This window comes from Ochlerotatus camptorhynchus, unplaced genomic scaffold, assembly GCF_037179485.1.
Source record: "Ochlerotatus camptorhynchus isolate MF236.1 unplaced genomic scaffold, CSIRO-AGI_Acam_v1.1 ptg000294l, whole genome shotgun sequence".
NCBI lineage: Eukaryota > Metazoa > Arthropoda > Insecta > Diptera > Culicidae > Ochlerotatus > Ochlerotatus camptorhynchus.
The window spans coordinates 18,166-44,661 of record NW_027040783.1 but is presented as its reverse complement, the minus strand read 5'-3'; the positions used below and the strand labels follow the sequence as shown (position 1 = coordinate 44,661).

The following is a 26,496-nucleotide window of genomic DNA, read 5'->3' as shown; positions in this document are numbered from 1 at the left end:
CAAAACTGCGTACAATCTCATTTGAAACCGGTTCAATTAAAAGACTTCTACCTTTGACCATTCGAAAGAAAACCTTTTTCATTGAAGGAATGATCTATAAAATCTACAAATTCACTATTTTTTTTTCTGAAGCCTTAAATCGACCAAAAAGTTTGAGATCGCACCATTTCGTCAAATTTGAAGTTTTTTACCCGTTCTTAGGCCATTCCTCCGATAAATTTAGTTCACTTTCAAGCCTTATTAATCGTGTTGTGTTTCAGATCGATCCTGAGGTACCAACATAGAGGTAACTCTAAGACCAGAAGGTCCCGAAGAAACGTGCTCAACTTTTTGGCTCAGCTCTGGTACTATCTTCGGTCCCAAGCTAATCGATGCACCCCTAGAAACATAGGAAAATCCACTAACCCCTCATTTTATCTGTCAAATTTTCATAGCGAATCAAAACAAACATTGTGTAGTACTAGAATTTAGACTAGAATGGGGTACGTTAATCGATTTGCTTGGGACCAATACGCTAGTCAAGTAGTGAGCCAATTTAAAATCGATAGTTTCGCATTGATTGTTGGTACCAGGCTGTACGCAGTTTGGCAATTCCAGGCGCACACTACCTTACTCAAAACGTGACCACGGGCGCCATTTTGTTTTTTTCGCCTTGTAAAAATTTGGAAATAAAGACAAAGTTCTAAGCTTTTTGAATTTTCATTGGCCCACAAAAAAATCCTGCTTACTTGTTGGCCATTTGAATGAGAACCTTCCCTTAACTTCAAAGTCATGACGATATTGTTCGCAAATTTTACTCGAGTTTGAATAGTATTAAGCATGGAGTTGGTTTTTAGCATATCAGTAATCAGACCGATTCCATTTTTTCTTGGGCAGATCTTTCAGAACAACCTTTTTTCTTCTTGTTTGGTTTGTTTTCCGTCGATCTAGTTTTCCGTACTGAGTACAAATGCCACTGAAGCCAGGGAGGCAGCTCCCACACCTGGACCCTACATATCGACCCATCACCTCATGAACCGGTGACTACTTCCCTTCCGAAGGAAGGTGTGATCAGAGATTTTATGCCTCAGAAAATCCCGGCGGCGCCGACTAGGATTGAACCCAGTCCTTTTGGGGTGAGAGACAATCACGCTTACCACTATACCACCGGTGCTGCTTCAAAACAACCTTGAACACACGTTCAGTGTTGGTGTCGTAAGTGAAAAATTGTATTAATTCTTAGTAAGATACTTGAGAATACGTTTGCATCCTTCCAAGGTTACAATACAAGGGCATTGAAGGCTTGTATTTAACGAAGTTCTAAAGCTCCGTGAAAAGAGCATGGAAATCAGAAGTGGTTATTGTGATATCTAACATGTGTTATTTACCATCAGTGTATGACAGACAGATAGCGCAGATAGGGCATGAACAAAGACAAGGTGGTAGCCAGAAACGTAGGAAAAGTGAGACGGAGGAATTGTGGAGAAGGTTGGAAGCGAACGCAAATAAGGAGTGAGTGTGAAAGCTAAAATTGTTAACACCAGAATATTCAATATTCCAAAGTTCCCATAATCTTGAAGGAGGATTTTATGGATGGATGGATGGATCATTCTCATCATCCGTGAGAATATAAAATTGATTCCTCGATTGAATTTCTTCAGCAGGGCGATCAAGGGATTACCCATTTCTTTAGGTGCTATGGCGGCAGTTAAACGTTTCTCCGGTTCTATAACATTCCCCAGAAAACCTTTCCCCAGAATGCACCATTCCCCAGAAGAACATTCCCCAGAAAAGCATTCCATTTTTTTTTACTATTGATAATACACTATGTTTACTTTTATGGAACTATGTACACAGCAAAAAAATAATTTTGATATCACATCAAAGTGGATGCACTACAATCATGTCGAAAATTTCATGTAATTTTTATGACCACATAGGGTAACCAACTGATTTTGGACCCCTAGAGGAAGTGAGATCACGTTTATGTCAAAATAATATTATTTGTTTATTATTATTATGCAATTTACATGCGGATGTGTTCGAAAGCTACTCACCTTGGATGTAAAATGTCACTAGATGTTTTATTTATTGATATATACTCGAAAAATAATTCTTTTCACTTCATGATATTCACATATTTTGGACCCTTCCACTTGATTTTGGACAGTGTCCATAATATATTTTGGACACACTGAATGGGAATGAATATAATTTGGACATGCTGAAGTTCTTTCAACCTATGAGCCTAAAATTAATTACGACGGCCACTTCTTCCTATCTCGCATTTGTTAGGTCCGCCTAGGTGGGAATATTTTCAAAGAAGGTGCCGTAAAACGGGGTGAAATTGATCAGCGGGGTGAATTTGATCGCTGAGTATACCCAATATTGTACTTATGCATAATATTTTTACAATGTACAAAGATACATTCGTACGCTTAGTAACGAAAAACAAGTTACACATGAAAAAATATCACGAGAAATTTCAGCGATCAATTTTGCCCCGCTGATCAATTACACCCCGTTTTACGGTATGCATAAAAGTTAACCCCCCGTTACTCGCGCTGTTGTACTTTGTACAACACATATGAGTTTTCCATTGCCATTTTGTTGCTGCCAATCGATCTGAAACCAACTTGTATTCCTCAAAAAACTTATTTTGAACTAAAAAAGCTAAACTTTGATTACAATTAACCCCCAACATGCGGATAATATAGAAAATGTAAATGGAAACCGCGTAAACGGTGTCCATACTACGTGGGATTGACTTAATTGGTTACAACATGGAATATCTCGAGATCCTGACCAGATAGAAAGTTACTGTTTTCGGCAAAGTTGTTCAGGAGGTCAAAGCCTATTTCTTAATGTACAATAGTTCAGAATTATCTCACTTCGTGGTGCTAGTATACATGTGAAATTCTCGTGTATAAAATATCTCTAGATCCTGTCCAGATAGAAAGTAAATACCTTAAGCAAAGTTGTTCAGGAAGTCAAGCTTTTTTCGTTGGTGGAGTAGTTCAGAAATTTCACACTACGAGGCGCTAGTATATACGTGTAATTCTCGCATATACAATAGCTCGAGTTCTTGACCAGCTAGAAAGTTACTGTATTGGGCAAACTTGTTCAGAGGGTCAAGACTTTTCGACTGGTAGACAGTAGTTCAGAATTTTCTCACCACTTGGCGTTTGTATACATATACACTTCTCGGATATGATATATCTCGAGATCCTGACCAAATAGAAAGTTACTGTCTTTGAAAAAGTTGTTCAGGAGGTCAAAGCCTATTGCTTGGTGTAGAATAGTTCAGAATTTTCTCACTATGTAGTTCTAGTATACACGTCATATAAAATATCTACAGAGCATGACAAGATAGAATGTTACTGTCTTGGGCAAAGTTGTTCAGGGGATCAAGGCCTTTTGGCTAGTGGACGGTAGTTCAGAATATTTCACTTCATGGTACTAGTATATACGTGCAATTCTCGCATATGATATATCTCAAGACCTGCTAAAAATGTACTGTAATCGGCAAAGTTGTCCAGGAGATCAAACCCTATCGTTGGTGGAATGTACATAATTTTCTCACTAGGTGACGTTGAAAGACACGTGAAATCCTTGCATATAAAATATCTCTGAATGACCCGCATACTAGTGCCACGTAAAGGGAAAATTCTGAATTACTGTACACCAACGAAAAGACCCTAACATCCTGAACAACTTTGCCGAAGACAGTAACTTTCTGTCTGGTCAGGATCTAGAGATATTTTATATGCGATAATTCCTCATGTATACTAGCGTTGCAAAGTGAGAAAACTCTGAACTTAAGTCTACCAGCAAAAAGGCCTTGACTTCCTGAACAACTTTGCCGAAGACAGTAACTTTTTATATGATCAGGATTTCGAGATATTTTATATGAGAATTTCACGTATATACTAGCACCATATAGTGAAACAATTCTGAACTATAGGCCTTGAACTCCTGAACAACTTTTTCGAAGACAGTAACTTTCTATCTGGTCAGGATTTCGAGATATATCACATGCGAGAACTTCACATGTATACTAGCGCTATGTAGTGAGTAAATTTTGAACTACTGTCCACCAGCAAAAAGGTTATGATCTCTAGAACTACTTTGGCAAAGACAGTAACTTTCTATCTGGTCAGGATCTCGAGATATTCCATGTTGTAACCAATTAAGTCAGAACCCTCGTAGTATGGACACCATTTACGCGGTTTCCATTCACATTTTCTCTATTATCCGCATATTTTGGGGGTTAACTGTAATAAATATTTAGCTTGTTTAGTTAAAAGCAAGTTTTTTAAGGAATACTCGTTGATTTCAGATCGATTGGTAGCTCGGCTGCAAAATGGAAATGGAAAACTCACACTGTTGTACAAAGTACAACGCGTGAGTACTCGTGTTACAAAAGTTGGCGCGAGTAACGGAGGAAATATAATATAACATAAGGAAACAACTGATCATACCATAAAAAAAAAATCATTCAGAAGTAAATCTTAATACGGAGACCTGACTCTATACTTGCAGTCCATATTATTTTTTGTATGGGCTGTTCATAAACTACGTAGACGGTTTTTGAGAGATTTCAACCCCCCCGCCCCCTTCCGTAGAAGACAGTCTCAAACACAAAATTTGAAAAATTGTATGGACCGTAGACATCTGCCAAGCGCTCCCACCCCCCTAAAGCGTCTACGTAGTTTATGAACAGCCCCTTAGTTAAATGCGTTTGGGAGATAGGAAAACTTTTGTAGAAAACTAGGAACTAGGAAAACTCAGAGTGGACCACTCTACGTGTTTCGCCGCTTTTTCCCATTTTGAATCGCCTGATAAACAAGAAATATATTTAAAAACAATGAATTCATATAATTTTGATTGATTTACTTACCAATTTAATCAGAAATCTGAGATAATAACACGATCGACCAACCGGAATTTTTTTTGTAGCTCTTTTGATGATTCTCATTTGATAAGTGTCCAAAATAAGTTGGTAACATTTTTATACGATCTTTTTTGGACACTTTTTATTTAATACTTTTTAAGTAAAATCTTAAGGTGAAATCTTTATAAACACGTGAAATACATCTTCCAAAGTCAGATAAACTGATTTGATAAAAAAAAATCATTGAATTGTATATTTTAGACCAAATTTAAAACAAGTACACTAACGCCGATTCCTCTTGACAAACGTCGAAACATGAAACTTTTTCGATAACATTTTCTAAAACTGCATAAATTGAGCAATTGTAAGCAATTTGAGGTGAACTAATGATCTTGAGACATAGCAAGTAATTGAAAGAATGTAATTACAACATCAACCCAGATGAATTTGAAGAAACTAGACAGTAAGCGAGGAAAATATATGAAAAGGGTCCAAAATATGTAGGGGTCCAATTCAAGTTGGTTACCCTAAATAAACAAATGCAGTAAAAGCAGCGTAATGTCAGTTCATGCATTGTATTAATGATAATTTTGTCCTTTTTAGCAAGTAATATTACACCATATTTTCGACATGATTGTAGTGCATCCACTTTGACGTGATATCAAAATTATTTTTTTGCTGTGTATTTATTAATTCCAAACCATTTTTTAGCTCTTCATAAAATGACAACCTTCAAGTTTTCGAGCACTTCGTTCGTTAATTCATAAGTCAAAGGGTCTATTATGCAATCCAATTCAACCAGTCGGAAACTGTTAAACCTTATTGAAAAATTGTTCGAGCTGAGTTGAAGAATTTCTCGTGGTGGATTAAAAAATTGGTGCATGGAACGTTGAACTACCGATTACAAATTTATAACATTATTCCACTCGTTATTATCCCAAATGGTCATAACCCCGAATCCCTTGCGAAAAGCTATTGATTATATATTTTCCTTTTATATTAAAAGAAGGGAATATTCCTTCTTTATCGTAAATCCAAAGAATTAATTATTTCCTTTTGTTATATTTTCAAAGAAGGGAATATTCCCTTCTTTATCGTAAATCCAAAGAATCAATTATTTTCTCTTTTATATATTCAAAGAAAGGAATATTCCCTTCTTTATGGTTTATCTAAAGAAATAATTATTTCTTTTCATATATTTTCGAAGAAGGGACTATTCCCTTCTTTATCATATATTTAACGAATTAATGATGTTCTCTTCTATATATTTATTCAAAGAAGGGAATATTCCCTTCTTTATCGTATATCCAAATAATTAATTCATTCTTTTTGTTATATTTTCAAAGAAGGGAATATTCCCTTCTTTTTCATATTATTTACATATTTTAAGTAGGGAATATTCCATTCTTTATCGTATATTCAAAGAATTAATGATTTCCTTTTCTTAAATTTTCAAAGAACAGAATATTCCCATCTTTATTACATATATAACGAATTAATGATGTTCTCTTTTATATATTCAAAGAAGGGAATATTCCCTTCTTTATCATATATTTAACGAATTAATTATGTTCTCGTTCATATACAGGGTGCGTGACGAATTTTTGCAGTAAATGGCATATTTGAGAAGTTATTCTAGCAATGAATTTTGTGCGATTTATTTTCTTTCGCAACATATGGAAGTTGTAAGTTAGACGCTTCGTAGTTAGACGCTTCCGGAAACTGCAGTATGCACGTTTTAAAATGTTTCGATCTATAGATGTCATCACTGCCTTGATTTTAGCTTTTAGCGACTTAAGTGTGGTGTGAGGAGTTCTATTGGTATCCCGTTGGACGACGCCCTATACAAAATAATCCAACGGATTGATATCGGGACTGCTTGGGGGCCAAATTTCTTCCTCCCAAATTTACGAAATATTTTCCGTAAGCCATTTCTGTGCTTTATTAGCAGTATGAGCAGGTGCTCCGTCTTATCACTTTCCCAAGCCTTTTTTAATATTATACACTGTTCTTTCAGACACATTTACCGACCGAATTATTTCTTTCATGCATACTCCGGCGCGCAACAAAGCGACAACGGCTGACAGATTGCTCTCTTGTTTCGACATCTTTACGTTTACTCAACATTGTTTGTTTAAATCTTACACCTAACAGTATAAGCTATCCAGTGCTGCCAAATATATCTAAATCATGATGCTTCAAATTACTATTTGAAATTTACTGCAAAAATTCGTCACGCACCCTGTATTAAAAGAAGGGAATATTGTAACGAGCATATATGTCGTTATCTATTTTGTTTGTCGTATAAATCCATCAATATTCAATAATATTTGTTAACTACTTAAATAATTAATTATCGCTAGAGATACATTTATGAACTTGCCTAATGTATATTCACCCGATTAGAGTTCTTTATATTCATTTTGTTCACCAGTTGCGCAAAGTAAAATTAAATGAGTTCCCCACACATTTGTGATCGCTTTGATCATCTCGTATCAGCCTACAGGCGCTGGGTTGCTCGATCGTCGCGTAGCTACCGCGAACGTCGGCCCGTTGGAAATCCTTTCACGATGTGTTGACCTTTCCCTAATTTTCTCTCCCATCCTGGTTTTGGGCCGAAGTTGGTTGGGGGATAGAAATCGTTCTTTGGAAAGAGATGCAAAAATTGCGCGCAATGAAACTAATGGGAGCGTGAGAGCAATTTTCGGTATCACGAATTTTAACTTCGTGATTTCCGGTAGCGAAGATTTCAATATCGCGGTTAATCTGAAGATCTTCAAACTTAGTCTTGTTCACTTTGAACTGATCCGTGGAAGAGGCAGGAGTAGTCCGAAGTAGTTCTCACGCCGTGGTGTTGTCCAAAAGGTGACATGATACCTGTTTAGATTAGTGTAGCTTTATTTAACCAAAATCCTTTCCATTAGTTTTTCGTAGCGTAGAAGTGAGAAGTGTGTGCTATTCTCTCAGGTCGTGTGTTATCGAGTTGTGCTTTGGTGAATAAACAGGTAAAATTGAACATGCAATTTGCTTGGTGTAATTCCGTGCTTACACGTGCGTGGTGCAATGGTTATTTTCCGAATGTAGATTCGTGGCAGTGCCGATATACGTCCAACACACCACACCGAATCATCCGTGGCCATTTCTGACCCCACCGTCAGCTTCAAAGTTCCCGGAGAACGCCAGAAGAGGGACGCGAACATCAACGACGCACCCTAGGCAAGGCGATCGACCATTCAACAGCCCAGCAGTTAGCAACACGTTTTTCCTCCCGTTGGTGACGACCAAAGGGATACCGACGCTCGTACCGCGTCGTGCAAGACCACGAGTCGATGATTAAGACGCACCGGTTCATCCGATGCACGTAGCACACATCTAGACTTCCGGCGGTCTCCGCTGTCGAACAACGCAGAAGTAGCAGAGTTCACCGCCACCCCGTCCGTTCATTCGTCGAACGCGCGGTGTCCATCACCAGCATCATGAAAAGGTCGTGAGTACATGTACTATATGTTGTGAGTGTCCATGCGCATGTGACTCTAAAATGTAACCATTGCTATGCACGGTTACGAGGCGTACGAGCATAAACCGTACTTGCTCTAATTCGATTTTGCGCAAAATTCTTTCCGGTGCAAAGCAACGAAGAAATGCAAGTGAATTAGATTCATTGATAAGCACCCAAAGCCAAGCACACACACTAGGAATAGGGATCTATGGAAAGGTAGAATGAGAGTAGATAGGAGACGAGTCTGAAGAACAAATGAACACTCTGTACTGTGGTAGGACAATATAAATGGATAAAAGCTCCACTGTTTTTGCGAACCTTACAAATGAATAGAATAAAGCTCTTTGTAATATATTTCAAACGTATTTTTGTAGTTATCGCAGAGAGTAGATCCCGATGAAGTGATACTGTCTGAATAGGTATTCATGTTGCTGGGTTTTCGTTAGCATATATTTACTTGCTACTTTAATTTACTGGGGAGGTTGGCTCCGAATCCAACCGAGCAACTCTCTAATTCACGGATTTCACGCCAACTCATCCAGTGGTTGGCAGCACCCTCTCAGAACCTTATGGAACTTTGTGGGTGTGGAGACTTAGCAATTTTAAGCAACTTTGCGTACTTATTTTTTTCAAAATTTATCTCGCCTAACATTTGATAAGGGTCAAAGTTTTTTGACGATTTTTTTTTCAAATCGATATAGCTTAAAAATGACAAGCCCTACAAAAAAGTGATGTATGGCGAACTTTTAGCAAATAATCTGAAATTTTATAAAAAAATTTAAATAAAATAAAAAATCGGTTTCTACACTCTAAAAAAATATATTTAAAAATTAAAAGTCATTTCCCAAAAATGGTACCCCTCAGATTTGCTTGATATTTTTTCTCATGAAAGGCAATATAATTACCTAACTTTTCTTCATACATTGCAAAGTGGGCGCTTTTAAGGAAAAAAAGTTGTTCGAACAACAACTTTTTCATGTTAATTTTTTTTTAGCGTGTTTCACTCAAAGTCGAATAGTAATACGCGCACAACCTTATTAAAATTCGATTAAACTTTATGGGTATACTTTTCGATAATCTGGGCGAAATCTAGCCTAACATTTGAAAAGGGTACAGAGAAGTTACCTGCAAATCGTCTAATATGAGTTCAGAACAAAACGTTCTAATGAGGAACAGCCATCTCAGCATGGTTTGCACTTTCCTGTGATGGATTGTATTATAATATATGCATACACTCTATCCAACTTCTATAAAACCACCCTCAAATTGTTCCAAATCAACAGGTAAACTAAGTAAAAATCACTTAGTATGTTTTATTCATGAAAAGATTTCAATTCATGTATTTGTGATTAATTTAATTAGAAAAATAATCATTCATTTATTTTTATGTATTAGGTGTGTCCATTAGTAAGCAATATGCATATATGTTTATACCTCATCTCTCAAGTGAATACATATAATAGCGCAGGTAACTTAACGATTATTTAAGGCATGCCTAAAATAATCGTTAAGTTACCTGCTATATAGCAGTTATATAACAACGCAGGTAGTCACATGAGAGATATAAGGTATAAACTTAAAGCACCGCAGTCTGTTTCTACCGACATAATCTAATATTTAAGTTTGGTGATATCACAACAATGCTCATAGTTGCTGTAGTGCATAGTTGTTGAAAGTGTAGTGCTGCATAGTTGTTGAAACGAAAAAGTGTTTATATATACAACAATGGAAAAATCTGCTGAATTGATTATTAAAAGGGTGCAATGTAGTGCCAACATAAACAATCCCAATTGCAGCCGCAATAATTTACGTAATTTATCATCAAGTCTCATAGAGAAAATACATTCATGGGGCTTTGATCATCAATTGGATGTAACAATGCGTATTTGTGAATCGTGTCGTGGAATTTTAGTGCACAATAGGACACCTCTCCCGAAAAAGAGGCGATCGGATGGAAAAGAATCAAGCCATGCTCGGAAGTTTGAAGAGCCGCAACCATCAACAAGTCATCAGCAATCAGAACATCAGGAATTTGATGATACACTAGGTAAATAATAATAACTTTAACTGTTTCAACTGTGTGGTTTAAGGATTGTACATCGAAGATACAACTTCATTTTCAACATTTTTTTAGAGCACGAGCTGGATGAACCGCTTATCGTACAAATTTGATCGATTGGTAGGCCAACCTCGGTGAACAATCTATCAAATTTTCACGACTGTACGATATGCGGTTTATGCAGCTCGTGCTCCACAAACATGGGGAAAATTCAGATGCGGCTTCGATGTACCGTAAACGGGGATGTCTTTGATAATGGAGGTAACTTTGATAATGCAGCTAATCCAAAAAGTTATGACTTAATGCTCTTCGTATTCATTATTTTGGAAGGGAACATCGGTTTCCTATCCAAAATATTGCGTACGATGTGCCTTAAGTCATAAATTTTTGGCTTAGCTGCATTACCAAAGTTACCCCTATTATCAAAACCACCCCCGTTCATGGTACTATCACCTTAACAGCGTTATATATTAATGTGTGGTAATATTTTTTTTTCTTTTCTTTAATTTTACAGATACAGATCCATCGCTAGAATCAATCCCATCAGCGGATCAGATCCAAGGTCCATATAATGTGGAACAATTCAATTGTATAGCTTCAACCTTACAGTTATCACCAATTTCATCGAGAAGTATGAGAAGTATGAATTATCGTGTTCAAAAATCTGCAGAGATCACAAAGGCAGTGCGTAAAAATATATTTGGGATGGATTCAGACGATGTCAACAAATCAAATGATTTTAACGAAATGATCATGCAGTTAAAGGAGAAATTTAATTTGCCTTCTACGAGTACAAATGACAAATTAAAAGTGTTATCAGTGCTCCCTAAATCATGGTCAGTGAATCAAATAGTTAATGAGTTTAATGCACCCCATCATACAGTGAAACAGATGAAAAGGCTAGTCAGAGAACAAGGTATTCTTTGTAGTAAGAAAGCAAGAAGTGGTCATGGATTTAATGATACTGAAAAACAAATTGTTTTAAATTTCTTTGACAGTGATGATATTAGTAGGCCTATGCCAGGAAGTAATGATTATGTTTCTGAATATCGAAATGGATATAAAGAGCATGTTCAGAAACGTTTATTGATGATGTCTCTTAAAGAGGCTTTTATGATTTTTGAAGAGAAATACAAAAGTGTTAAAATCGGATTTACTTCGTTCACTCAGCTCCGACCAAAGCATTGCATACTGTTGGATAGTACAGGTACACATAATGTATGTGTCTGTACTATACATGAAAATGTTAAATTGATTATTAATAGTGTAAAATTTGATTCATATAAAGAAATTGCAGACAAAATACTTTGCAGTAGTCCTATTAGAACCATAGATTGTTTTTATCGTACATGTGAAGAATGCATTTCCACAGATAGTATCGTGAGGGAACTTACATCAGTATTAGAAGCAGATGATATGGAAGAAGTTTTATTTCAACAGTGGTTGACTACCGACCGTTGTAATTTGGAAACTATTATTAAACCTGCAGATGAGTTTGTTCAATATTTGACGGAAAAAGTTGAAAAGCTCATAACCCATGATTTTATTCATAAAGAGCAATCATCTTACCTAAGTAATAAAAAAAATTCTCTTCAAAACGGTGAAATTTTAGTGATTTGCGACTTTTCTGAAAATTATTCATTTATTATTCAAAACTCAACACAGGGGTATCATTGGAACAATAATCAAGCTACGATACATCCTTTCGAAATTTACTACATAAAAGAAAACAAGTTGGAAAATTTAAGCTTTATTATTATTTCAGAAGTATTGACCCATGATACAATAGCAGTTCAATTATTTATATCAAAATTGTTAGATTTCATTAAAAAATCTATTAGTTTCACAAAAATTACTTTCATGTCAGATGGAGCAGCGGCTCATTACAAAAATAAAAAGAATTTTGCCAGTTTGTGCAACTTCAAGTCCAAGTATGGATTGGAAGCAGAATGGCACTTCTTCGCAACGTCTCATGGGAAAGGCCCATGTGACGCAATTGGAGGAACTCTCAAACGAATGGCAAAGAGAGCAAGTCTTGCTCGAGATTATGGAAACACAATCACAACTCCACAAGAACTGTATGACTGGGCAGTTAAACAAACAGATACAAGCATAACAAAATTGAACTTCTGCTTCATATCAAATGATCAATACACAAAGATGTCCGATGAACTCAAGGAGCTGTTCAGTCATGTAAAAACTATACCTGGTACACAAAAATTTCATTGTTTTGTACCTATTTCTCAAAACATAATTTCTACTAAGCGATTTTCACATTCAAAGGAAACTCCGAAAAATTTCACTCTGTTTCCGATAGACTAATAATCAATGAAAAACTCAAATTATGTATGGAGAATTATAGGAAAATAAATTATGCACTAAACAAAAACACTAGAGTTTTCATTCAAACGCGCAGTCCGCATCGTGCTCTCTTGCCGTGCGGATCTATTTGCTTTTTGCTACGATCTAGAAGTATTATCGTACGATTTTGCTTCGATCCTTGTTTGGACCCTACCCGAGGTAATCCTTCTTGGATATCGATTTGGAAAATTCCTCTTCGATCCTTCAGATTCTTATAGTAATCTGCTTGGAAGTCGATTTGGATAAAAATTTACTGCCGCCATGGCGCCTAAACGCAAAAGAAAGGGGCAAACTCTTGACCCCCCTTCTGATGAAATTAATTTGAGTAATCAATTTGATTTGCTCACGGATGATGAGAATGATCCATCATCCAGGAAAAATTCTAGTAAACTTTCCCGGCTTAATGCCAAGAAGGAAAAGATTCCCCCTATTGTGATAACCACTACCGATTTCCATGCTCTTCGCATGGAACTTTTGAATTTCGTGAAAGTTAAGTTTTCACTACAAATTGGACGTCGGGGTGAATGCCGTGTATTGGCTGAAACCTTGGACGGATTTAAATGTCTTCTCAAGTATCTTACTGAGAAGAAGCACAAATTTTTTACTTACGACACCAAAACTGAACGTGTGTTCAAGGTTGTCATGAAAGGACTGCCCAGTGGTGAATCCCTGGATCAGATCAAAGATGAACTGGCAAAATTACTTGGAGTTGTGCCACTCCAAGTAATCAAAATGAAAATGAAATCCCGTCCTGGCGATTCGCGCAACGGGATTTCTAATGATTTTTATTTAGTTCACTTCAAGTCTAGTGAACTAAACAACCTTAAGGCCTTAGAAAAAGCTAGCCTTATGCTCCATGTCCGAGTGAAGTGGGAACACTTCAGGAAGACTGGAGGAAATCTCCAAAACCTCACTCAGTGCCGTAAGTGCCAGGGATGGGGCCACGGAACTAAAAATTGCTACATGCCAGCTAAATGCATGAATTGTGGTGATTCCTCTCACGCAAAGGACGACTGTCCTGTGAAGGAAGATCCTAAGAAATTTAAATGTTCAAATTGTGGTGAAAACCACAAATCCAATTTTTGGGAATGTAAGACTCGCAAAGCGATCCTACAATCTCGTTCTAACCGACAGGTAGGAAACGCTCCACGTTTCCGAACAGGTACAAATTACTCTGCTATTAACAACGGTCAGCGAGGAACAAATTCTACATTCGTACCCGTAGGTACAAATATCACCCCAGCTTCAAATGTTTCATCTGTACCTACTCCCCTTGCTGCTAACAATGTTCAGCGAGTTAATGGAGCTACCTATGCTGCTATTGCAGCGGGTAGAAATCAAAATACTAACCAACGTTCTAACGGAAATTTTGACAATTTTGACTTAGGAAGCATTACTGCTCCTAAAATGAAATTTTTACAGAATTCATTAATTGACATGATTTCTGATATGCTTAAATCTAACTCCATGTTTGATGCTATTCAAACTGGAGTAAAATTTGCTAATAATATTGTCATGACTTTAAAATTCAGTAATGGATTTTAAAGCATTAAACATTTTAAATTGGAATGCTCGATCTCTTAAAGATAATGAAGACGAGCTATTTAATTTTTTGAGAGTTCATAACGTGCATATTGCCGTTATAACTGAAACGTTCCTTAAACCTGGCCATAAGGTTAAGAAGGACTCAAATTATTTAATTTATAGAAATGATCGTCTTGATAAACCCTGTGGTGGCGTTGCCATCATTATTCATAGACGAATCAAACACAAAATACTTTCTTCATTTGAAACCAAAGTTTTTGAAACTTTGGGAGTTTCTGTTGAAACAAAATTTGGACAACTTACGTTTATAGCTGCCTATTTGCCATTCCAATGCGTAGGCCAGCAAAAGAATTTTCTCAAGGGTGACCTTCAGAAACTTACCCGTCATAGGTCTAAATTCTTCATTATTGGTGATTTTAATGCAAAACACCGCTCATGGAATAATGCTCAAAGCAATTCCAATGGTAATATTCTGTTTGATGATTGTTCTGCAGGTTATTACACTATTCAATATCCAAACAGCCCAACATGCTTTTCTTCTGCAAGAAATCCTTCAACTATTGATTTGGCCTTAACTGATTCATGTCATCTTTGTAGCCAATTGGTTACCCATGCTGACTTCGGTTCTGATCACCTTCCAGTAACTTTTGAAATATCCCAAGAAATAATTTCCAATCCCAACAGCTTTACTTTCAATTAACATAGGGCTGATTGGGAGCAATATCGAACATTTATGGAATATAACTTCGATCCAAACATTCCTTTGCAAACCAAAGATGAAATTAATTATGCTCTTGAATCTCTGACTACTTCTATAGTTGAAGCAAGAGCTGCCTCAGTACCAAAATGCGAGGTTAAATTCGATTCAATTATAATAGACGATGATCTTCAGCTCTTGATCCGTCTTAAAAATGTCCGTAGGAGACAATTTCAAAGAACACGCGATCCTGCCATGAAAGTTATCTGGCGGGATTTGCAAAAACAAATTAAAAAGCGATTCTCTGCCCTGAGGAACAAAACTTTTGAAAATAATGTTTCTAAATTAGACCCGAGTTCCAAACCCTTTTGGAAACTCACAAAAATTTTGAAAAAACCTCAAAAGCCAATTCCAGCGCTTAAAGAAGGTGGTAAAATTTTGATCACAAATTTGGAAAAAGCTCAGAAACTTGCTAAGCAATTCGAGAGTTCCCATAATTTCAGTTTGGGTCTTACTAGTCCTATTGAGAATCAGGTTGCTGGGGATTTTCTGAATATTTTCTCTCGGGAAAATATTTTTGATGATTCCTGGGGGACTGATTTGGACGAAGTAAGGTCTATAACTAAAAAATTTCAAAATATGAAAGCTCCAGGTGATGATGGAATTTTCTATATCCTTATCAAAAAACTCCCAGAGAGTACCTTGTCTTTCTTGGTAAAATTATTTAACAGATGTTTCCATTTGGCATACTTTCCTGATAAATGGAAAAATGCAAAAGTTGTTCCAATTTTGAAGCCGGATAAAAATCCAGCTGAAGCTTCTAGCTACCGTCCAATAAGTTTGCTTTCTTCAATAAGTAAACTTTTTGAAAAAATAATTTTGAATAGAATGATGCTTCACATCAATACGAACTCAATTTTTGCAGATGAGCAGTTTGGATTTCGCCATGGGCATTCAACTACTCATCAACTCTTGAGAGTTACCAATTTAATTCGTTCAAACAAATCTGAAGGCCACTCAACTGGAGTTGCTCTTCTAGACATAGAAAAAGCATTCGACAGTGTTTGGCATGAAGGTTTGATTGCTAAATTGAAAAAGTTTAATTTTCCACTTTACATTATGAAATTAGTTCAAAATTATTTAACTGACAGAACTCTGCAGGTAAATTATCAAAATTCCAAATCTAATCGACTACCTGTTAAAGCAGGAGTTCCTCAGGGTAGCATTCTTGGGCCTATATTGTATAACATTTTCACTTCGGACCTCCCTGATTTGCCTCAGGGTTGCCACAAATCTTTGTTCGCTGATGACACAGGCATTTCCGCTAAAGGAAGAAGTCTTCGTGTTATTTGCAGCAGACTTCAGAAAAGTTTAGATATTTTCTCTTCTTATTTACAAAAATGGAAGATTTCTCCCAACGCTTCCAAAACTCAACTTATAATATTTCCACATAAGCCTAGGGCTTCCTTTTTGAAACCTAGTAGTAGTCACATAGTCACTATGAACGGAGTTCCAATTTCCTGGTCAAACCAAGTGAAATATCTTGGATTAGTTCTTGACCAAAAATTAACTTTTAAAGATCACATTGAGGGCATTCAAGCCAAATGTAACAAATATATAAAATGTTTGTATCCTCTTATAAACAGGAAATCCAAACTTTGCCTGACGAATAAACTTCTAATATTTAAACAAGTTTTTAGACCGGCCATGCTTTACGCCGTGCCAATATGGTCTAGTTGTTGCACTACCAGGAAAAAAGCACTCCACACTAAGTCTAAGTCTCCACACCCACAAAGTTTCATAAGGTTCTGAGAGGGTGCTGCCAACTCCGAAGACGAGTTGGCGTGAAATCCGTCAATTGTATAATTTGGGAAAATCAGAGCCTTCCCCTGAAAGGTCTCATACGGTCGGGCAACCCTATCCCTGGTAGGTGGTCTCCTTCGGGAGTGGCGCTTAAACCACTTTTACTTGAAAACGGGCTGACCGGTTACATTTGGCGCCCAACGTGGGACAATATGCGCCAACACTATCGGTCCAAAATCTCTCTGGTTGAGGTAAAGGACCTCAGTCACTTGATTCGTCTGAATCATCGCATTGATGCGGCCGACCCTCAACTACAACAACAGTCAGGAGAGATGCCAGTACGTAGACCTGTGAACCAGATTTCTGCTGACCAGAGTGACTACGAGAGCGATCAATCGGCATCAATCAATGCGATCGGAAACCGAATTAACAGGAATATTCGACAAGTAATTCAGCAACCCAACCCAAGGGAACAACAAAACACTTCGACATACCAGGGTAATCAACAGCCCAACCAAAGGGAACAGCAAAGTGTAGCGACTCATCAAAGAAATCCAAGCCAGGCAAACACACTCAGTTGTTGGAACTGCCAGGAACGAGGGCATAGCTGGAGACAGTGCCAAAGACCATTGGTGGTATTTTGCTATGGTTGTGGAACTGTGAGCGCTGCTCCAGACCGACGGATGGTACAACCCAAAACCAGGGAAACGAGTAAAGAGGGGTGACGCTGGGAAGTCGTTAATCCCTCCGGTAGCCGATATTCCCAAAACATCATCAACTAATCAAATCTATGATCCCTTCTATCAAATTTACCGCATCAAAATCCGTAACACGAAATGTCCTCATATAAAGGTAAAGATTTTCGAGTCCGAATTTGAAGCCCTGTTGGACTCTGGCGCGGGCATTAGTGTCTTAAATTCACTCGACATTGTCAACAGGTATTCGCTGAAAATACAACCTGCATCCATTCGAGTAACAACCGCCGATGGTTCAGCTTACGGTTGTCAAGGGTACGTTAACGTGCCGTTCTCGTTCAAAGGAGTCACCAAAGTGGTCCCAACTTTAGTTGTACCGTAAATATCTCGTCATCTGATTTTGGGGGCGGACTTCTGGATGATTGACGTAGGTCAGGGTCTTGAAGAATTAGATACAATTGAACGTGGAAATAAGTCACCACTTTACTTCACTATCGAACCGTCTGGAGAGCTACCAAAACTGGAAAACCTATAGGAAGAGGACACGCTGGAAATTCCAGTCTATGAAGGACCAACCGATTCAACACCCGATCTAGACAGTATAGAAACCGAACACAACCTGATGGAGGATCAACGGAGGGAACTTTCGAACGTGGTTAGGCACTTCGAGCTAACGTGCGTGGGAAAACTCGGACGAACGAGTCTGATTGAGCACGAGATCGTTCTCAAGGAAGGCGCTAAACCTCGAAATCCCCCGATGTACAAGTGCTCCCCATACGTGCAACAGGCCATTAACGACGAGGTAGAGCGCTTCAAGAAGCTAGATGCGATAGAGGAATGTTATAGTGAGTGGACCAATCCACTTGTCCCGGTTCTCAAAAAAAAAAAAACGGGAAAGTACGGGTGTGTTTTGACTCGAGGAAAATCAACAAATTAATGGTTAAAGGATTCTTACAAGTGGACGAAGGAAGCAGAGGACGGCTTTCGAGAGTTGAAATCGGTGCTGACATCGGCGCCGATTCTGGGTAATCCGGATTTTACGAAGACTTTTACGATCGAGTCGGACGCTTCCGACAGGGCTGTATGAGCTGTCACTTCTTTATCGTACATCCAAAGAGTTAATTATTTCCTTTTCTTATATTTTCAAAGAAAAGAAAACGCCTTGACCAATTAAGAAGTTTTTCTATTCTTTTTATATACACGAAAGAAAATTCCAAGAGTGACTATAATAAACAAAAATAGTCAATCTAATACATGTCATACTTTTCTGGGAAATGGTACATTCTGGGGAATGAGATTCTGGGGAATAGTTTTCTGGGGACTGTTATAGAACCGTTTCTCCAACTCGATTTCCAAGCAGATGACTGTAATATACCGAAGGATCGAAGAGGATTACCTCGGTCAGGATCCAAACGAGGATCGAAGAGGAATAAGAGTCGAAAAATGTAGGAAATTTGCAGATAAGAGAAGTGTTGTTCAAATGTGTTGTAGCTTTAGGCAGCAGTAACGCTACCTTCAGCAATAATATAATACACAGGACTATAAAAAATGGATAAACAACTGAATTAATAATAAATTAATAATAATAAAAAAAAAATTGTGTATTTTTATGATAAAGCACAGAGTGAAAGAAGATTTTGAATCGAATTAATTATTGTTTGCCCCTTCAATATTTTGTAATTTTTAAGGTGGGGAGGAACAAGTTTAAAGACATTTTTTCTATGGTGCATTTAATCTGGGGATGGGAAGTACTCCAAAGTGCGTGGAAGATGGTGCTGTCAACCCACCACTGCTTTCCTACGGTTTAATTTAGCTAATTTTATAAATTTTTTGCTCCGGTGGTGGTTCATCTTCTTCAATGCAAACTGCTTTCAGACAGCCAATGGAAATTGGCAATTTAATCCCATTGACGATGTCGATGATGAACCGTCCCAAAGTACCGCCAGTCGGGGTGACAAAAAATGATGCCGAACATTCAACATGTTTTAAAGATGATATAAAGGACAAACCCGAATTTATTGCAACGCACATACACAGCTGTAACTTTTTAACTATGTTAACAAATGACTTGAAATTTTCAGAGAAGATTCTTAGAGGATGTTTTAGTAAGACAACAATAGACCAAGGTTCAATGGCAAACTAATACCCACTTTTCAATTAGGGAATCCAAAAGCTATCTTTAAACTCTATACAGTTGCGAAAAAGTCCATCCTCAGAATTCCTTGAGGTTCTTTTCAAAATTTTTAGAACTCTATGGGCTCTTTTGAAATGCTTCTCAGAAGTCCTTTGGAATTATTTTAGAACTCTTCTAGACTTTTAGTCAGAACACCTTGGAACTGAAATTCCCTTAAGGCCCACGCACATTAGATCCGGATTGGACGCGTTGCGGTAAAGTGACAGCTAAATCTATTGTCTAACTGTCGAATTAACGTCAACGCAACGCAAACGGATCTAATGTGGGTGGCCCTTTAGAGTTTCAGAATAATTTTCTCAATAAATTATTCCCGGAATGAGCCAGCAATTATCGGTACTCCCTTGAAATTTTCCTCCAAATCTCTTTGGAATTTCACTTAAAATTCAATTTTCTCGGTATTCTTTTCGGAATTATCTTGGATTCACTAGAAATTATACGCAGAATTTTCTTGGAATACTCCCCAGAAATCCCTTGGAACTGTCCTCAGAATTAAATATCCTTGAGGTTCTTCTCGGATTTTTTTAGAACTCTCCTAAGAGCTCTTTTGAAATTGTTTTCAGAAGTCAACTGGAATTATATTTAGAACTCTTCATGATTTTTTTTTCAGAACACCTTGGAACTGAATGAACTAGAAATTATCCTCGGAATTCGCTTTGGAATTTCACTCAAAATTTGATTTTCTCGGTATTCGTTTTGAAATTATCTTGGAACTATCTGTAAGATGCACTAGAAATTATCCGTAGAATTTTCTTTGAATTCTCCTCAGAAATATTTTGGAACTTTCATGAGATTTGAATATCCTTGAGGTTCTTCTCGAAATATTTTAGAACTATTTTTTCTCACAACACCTTGGAACTGAAATTCCTCTAAAGTTTCAGAAGAATTTCCTCTGCAATCTCGAGAAATTCTTCCCAGAATGAGCTTGACATTTTCCTCGGAATTCCCTTGAAATTTTTCTCAACTTCCCTTTCATTCAAAATTTGATTCTCTAGGTATTCTATTTGAAATTATCTTGGAACTAACTGCAGGATTCACTAGAAATTATTCGCAGAATTTTCATGGAATCATCCCCAGAAATCTTTTCTTTTAGAACTGTCCTCAGAATTCAATAACCTTGAGATTCTCCTCGGAGGTCAAGCTTAAGTTGCCCGCCCATTCACCAAAACGTTGTTGTTTTTCCACCAGAAATGTTCAATAAAGCTTGTCCCTCCATTCACCAGAACTGTGCAATTTTTACATCAGGGATTCAGCTTGCCTCTCCATGCAGCAGATTGTTGCAAATCTTACACCAGAAATTTTCAATACAAACTTTTCCACCAAATAAAGCTTACCCCTATTTTCAGATTTTTCATCATAATTTTTCAGTAAAGCAGCTTCCTTCCAATCATCAGAATGGTGCAAATTTTGCACCAGAAATTATTATTAAAGTTTGTTTCTCTATTCAGCAGAAGCATGCAAATTTAAGACCAATTTTTTTTTTCAAAAAGCTTGCCCATTAGAGTGATGCAAAATTTGAAATTTTCGCTCCACAATACTTAAACGATTCCAAATCGGATCGTGACTAACCTCTCAAAATTTGAACCCATTTGGTGAGAAACTGAGATGGCACAAACCATTTGAAGTTTGTATGGGAATTACTATGGTAAAACTAAGATTTTTGTTCATGTCTATCTAATAATTCACCATATCGATCTGCTTTAAAAACTTTCAATTTTACTTGTAGGAAATTTTCCCAGCTACAAGTTAGCTCAAGACCACTTTTTGATTAAATGCAATGATCGAAAGTTATCAATGGTTCAATGCGCTGATGTCTTATGATCATGCTCAATCAACTGCTCAGCAGGCAACATTGGTGTTTCTGGGGCGTTGAATAGGACACAAAAATCGTGGCTACTATGTCACACTGCAAAATACAGTGTTGCCTACAGAGCAGCTGCTTGATCATGTCATAAGTTTACCAATCTCTTAAATAATTAATAACTATTTCCTGTCTCGTTTTACATAGAATCGATTTTCAGCAAAGTTGTAGCTGAGAAAATTTTCTATAAGAATAGCTATCGAGCTGTTTTGCAGCTCAATATGGAAAAAGACTAGAAGGCAATGAACAAAAAGTTGAGATTTCCCATAATAATTTACATGTAAACTTCAAATGGTTTGTGCGAAGTCTGTTTCTAACCAAATGAGTTGTATCTTTTGGAGGCTAATCACGACCCGATTTGAAACCATTTAAGCACTGTGGAGCGAAAAAGTCAAATTTTGCATCAGTCTTTTGCCCATCCGTTCACCAGAACGGTGCAGATTTTCCACCAGGAATTTTCAATATAGCTTAATTTTAAATAAAGCTTGTGCCTTCATTTACCAGACCGGTACAAGTTTTCCACCAGAAATTTTCCGTTCATTTCATTTATCAGAGCAATGCAAATTTTGCACCAGAAATTTTCAAAAAAGCATGCTCCTCCATTCACCAGAAGGGTGCACCAACAATTTTCAGGGAAGTTTGTTTCACCATGCACCTTTGTGGTGTAATTTTCAGGTTTTGCCTCTTCATGCACCAGAATGCTGCAAATTTTTCACCATGAATATTCAATGAAGCATTGCATTGCATTCATCAGAACGATGCAAATGATGCACCAGAAAAATTAATAAACCTTGCTTCTACATTCACCTCAGTGTAGCGAATTTTCCACCAGAAATTTTCTGTTAAGTGCGCACCTCCAAATTTTTTGGCGTGATTCAATTTTTCCAATATTTATTTTGATTAGTCCCTCCATGCACCACCTTGATGATATTTTTACACCAGAAATATTAAATAAAAAACTTTTCCTTCTATTTACCACAACGAAGGTGAATTTTTTCAACCTTAAATTTACCCTCTTCTTTTAACCCTTCATTAACCACCTTGAAAAAACAAAAAAAAAAAAAATTAGGCCAGATTTTTTTTTGCATGCACCACTGTGGTGCAATTTTTTGACCAAAAAATTTCATTGAAGTTTGTTTTCAGGCACCATCTCAAAGGAATTAGTTATCAAAGTTATTTTATATCATTATTTTGTAATTGTGGAAATAAAAATCTTATTTATAAAAGGGGAGGCAATTGCCCAACTTTGCCCCACCCTGTGCACGCCAGTGGTTTTGACAGAACTATGCTGTGGCTACTAGAAATACTCAGAGGGATAGATAAGCGGAGAGAATGTTTTGAGCCAAATGAAATGTCAAAATCTGAGCCAATCGAACATTCCCAAAAGAATTGTTCCGAAGATTTTTTTTCCTTACTTGATTAAATTTGAGAGTATTGCAATCGAACAGAAATTCAATCACCTTTATGTTTCGTGTGCTTCTCAAATTCAACTAGTTTTTTTAATCAAAAACAATATTCTAATTCTATTGATTAATTGATCTTAGTTGCACCAAGAAATGTGCAAAATATTGCGATGCACTCAATTATTATTTTGCACGTAAATCGAATCAATAGTAAAAGTCATGTGAAATGCTGGCTTCTAGCAAGGGTTGTCAGATAAGTTAGGTACAAATCCCTGCAGCCGAATTGTATTTTGTTTTCTCCGCCTATTTCTAGTAAAAACAATGTAAGTGAAAATCAATAATTGCCCATACTAATTCGCCGAAATCATCACACAAATTTCAAATCATTGACGTGACCTTTAAACCTTCATCACTCTTTACCAATGTTTGCACAGGTTCGTGTTTTTTGGTTATGAATCGAACTGGAGGGTGGCCTATCAGAAATTTCAAAATGAAGCACCCTAATAATCAGCTTATTCAGACATTTACTGAAATTTTAAAATTTTAATAAACACTCAAACATACAAAATAGCTGGAGATCCATCTACTGTCGCCTCAACTTCACCCCCTTCAAAAGGATATCGAACGCGAATTCATTCAATGTTTCACTCGACCGTATATGCTACGTTCCGCATGACCGCGCAAACGCGCCCTATCCGTTGGTTGCCAGGTTTCGTCACTACACCAAACATTACTGGTTGTGGCAAAACAATTGATTGGAAAATTGTTGGATTCTTGTTTTCATCATGGTTGGTATAACATTATATATTTTTTTAATATTTTACAATTGATTTGTCTCAATTGAAGATCCTTTCCCGCACCAAGTCGGAATCCGCCAAAGGGAGTCGTAATTCGGCCGGTTCAAGCAGCGCTAAGACGGCAGTGATTCCAACGTTCGAAGAGTTTCTCCTGAGAAGGGACTATGTGGGTGCGAAAACTGTACTGCAGGTGAAAATTCTCATTCCGACGTAATGCAAGTAATGCGTAGTTTTAAAACGGGGAATACCTTTCAGTGTTCGAAGGATTATGACGAAGTATCGGAGTTGCTGAAGGAGCTGTGGGTTGCATTTTGCAACTTTCACATCGGCGACTACAAAGATGCACTGGATCAGTACGAGAAAATCTACTCCGACGATCAGACTCAGAAGGATGTGGCGTTGAATATTTGCGTCTGCATGTTCTACCTGGGAATGTACGAGGAAGCGCAGAAATTGGTGGAAGAACTGCCGGAGAATCCGTTGAAAATTCGCTTGCTGTTCCACTTGGCTCACAAGTTGAGCGAGGAGGACCGATTGATGGAGCTGCATGGATCGCTGAGAGATGTCGTCGAGGACCAGCTGAGTCTGGCTGGGATGCATTATCTGCGATCTCACTACCAAGAGGCGATTGATATCTACAAGCGAGTTTTGCTGGATAACAAAGATTTGTTGGCGCTGAATGTGTACATTGCTATCTGTTACTACAAGTTGGATTACTATGACATTTCGCAGGAAGTGTTGGACTTGTATCTGAACCAACATCCGGACAGTACGATTGCTATCAATTTGAAGGCATGTAATCGATTTCGTCTGTTCAACGGACGTGCTGCGGAGCAGGAGATTAAGAACATCGTAGACAACGGGACATTTGGAGCGGATTTGATCAAACACAACCTGGTGGTGTTCAAGAATGGCGAAGGTGCTCTGCAGGTTCTGCCGCAGTTGATCGACATCGTACCGGAAGCTCGACTAAATTTGGCAATCCATCACCTTCGCCGTGGAGAGATACAGGAAGCACACCAACTGATGAAGGAAGTTCAACCTTCGGTTCCTCAGGAGTACATTCTTAAAGGCGTGGTACATGCCGCTCTTGGTCAGGAAACTGGTTCCAAAGAACATCTTAAGAATGCCCAACAGTGTCTCCACCTGGTGGGTGGATCAGCTTCGGAATGCGACACAATTCCAGGCCGTCAGAGCATGGCATCAGCATTCTTCCTGTATGGGCAATTCGAAGAAGTTCTCGTATATCTAAACTCGATTCGCAGTTACTTCGTCAACGACGACGTATTCAATTACAACTACGCTCAAGCAAAAGCCGCCACAGGTTACTACAAGGAAGCCGAAGAGCTACTGCTGCAAATCCACGACATAACAATCAAAACGGACCACACCTATTCCATGGTACTGGCCAAGTGTCATGTTCACTCCGGCCATGCCGACCAAGCGTGGAACATTTTCCTAACCAAAGATTCAACCCCGGAGGCGTTCGCCCTTCTGCAACTAATCGCCAACGATAGCTATCGGGTGGGTGAATTTTGGGTGGCAGCCAAAGCATTCGATACCCTTGAGAAATTGGATCCGAACCCGGAGTATTGGGAAGGCAAACGGGGTGCCTGTGCTGGGGCGATCCAAGCCATTCTGGCTAAACGGTCGAACGGGGCGCCACCGGGAGGCGTTGCTGAGGTGATTGCTTTGCTGCGGGACACGACCAACAGTCAGGCGGAAAGCATGCTTCGGACGATTAGACGATTTGCCAGCAGCATCAAATAGATTGTACCGAGAGGGGTTAATGAGCGAGAGTTTGAATATTGATAAAGTTTCCTTTTGAGTGTGTAGCCACTGGGGTTGAGCTGTTCAGCATAGAATAAACTCTTTCAGCGAGTGGAATTTTTGTTTGTTCGTCCATTGGGATTGAGTTATTGCTTTGACACGTGGGAAGCTTTTAGCCAGATTGCGTTTTCTGGGATTGGCCGGTGATGGTGCTTGAGGGCTGAAATCACAATTAATAAAGAGGTAGAATTGGGCCAGGAATCACTGTAACAATACATTATCGTTAAATGGGAATTTATCGTCGTCGGGTACAATTCACCCAATCGACCACCAATTAAGACGAGATTAAATTGAACGTTGTGGACTTTGGTAAGAGATTCGCAATCAACGTGCTTCGAAATGATGTTCAATGAGAACATTAACACATCACTAATGAGTAAGTTTATTGGTTAAGAGGACATTTGATATGATTTATTAACAAGATAGGAGCTTAGCAGAAGATGGTAGTTATTCAGTTGAGGAAGTGGAGGACTTTAGTTACTTTAAGGAATTTAATTGGTTTTAGGAAGTTAAGGAATTTAAGGAATTAAAGCAATTTAGCGAATTTCACGAACCCAAGGAATAAAAGAAACGGTAAAAAAAACTTGTGGAACATAGTTTAAGGAATTTAAGGAATTTAGGAAATTTAAGGAAATTAGGAATTTTAGGGAATTTCAGATATTAACAATTTATTTAACCGTTATGTGATCGACAAAAAAACACCTTTAGGAGCTCGACAAGGGTACCCGGGTACCCACAAATTGAAATACTTGCTACTGCGGACAATTTTGACCGATTTTGAATCTTTTGGCACCATTGAAATCAGAAACTTATCCTTTTTCTGGACATTGCCAACAATGTCCATCCGGAATGATCTGGTTCCCGAAAATTCGGCTTTCCTGT

General features: G+C 37.8%; 1 protein-coding gene across 1 annotated transcript; it reads left to right on the top strand.

The window, feature by feature from the left end:
• Nucleotides 1-17,049: 17,049 nt before the first annotated feature.
• Nucleotides 17,050-25,598, top strand: Ttc26 (tetratricopeptide repeat domain 26). The gene is made up of 4 exons (XM_065228598.1): nucleotides 17,050-17,370; nucleotides 18,068-18,334; nucleotides 23,834-23,974; nucleotides 24,040-25,598. Exons 1-4 carry the CDS (start codon nucleotides 17,050-17,052, stop codon nucleotides 25,552-25,554), a joined length of 2,244 nt encoding a protein of 747 aa, XP_065084670.1. The 3' UTR covers nucleotides 25,555-25,598.
• Nucleotides 25,599-26,496: the final 898 nt, after the last annotated feature.

Bases quoted from the DNA above. Each gene is read 5' to 3' on its own strand.
- Ttc26 (XM_065228598.1), top strand. From the start codon at position 17,050: ATGCGCCAACACTATCGGTCCAAAATCTCTCTGGTTGAGGTAAAGGAC. The intron at 17,371-18,067 runs GTAGCGACTCAT...GAAAACCTATAG, and splicing joins ACCAAAGGGAACAGCAAAGT to GAAGAGGACACGCTGGAAAT. The intron at 23,975-24,039 runs GTGAAAATTCTC...AATACCTTTCAG, and splicing joins GTGCGAAAACTGTACTGCAG to TGTTCGAAGGATTATGACGA.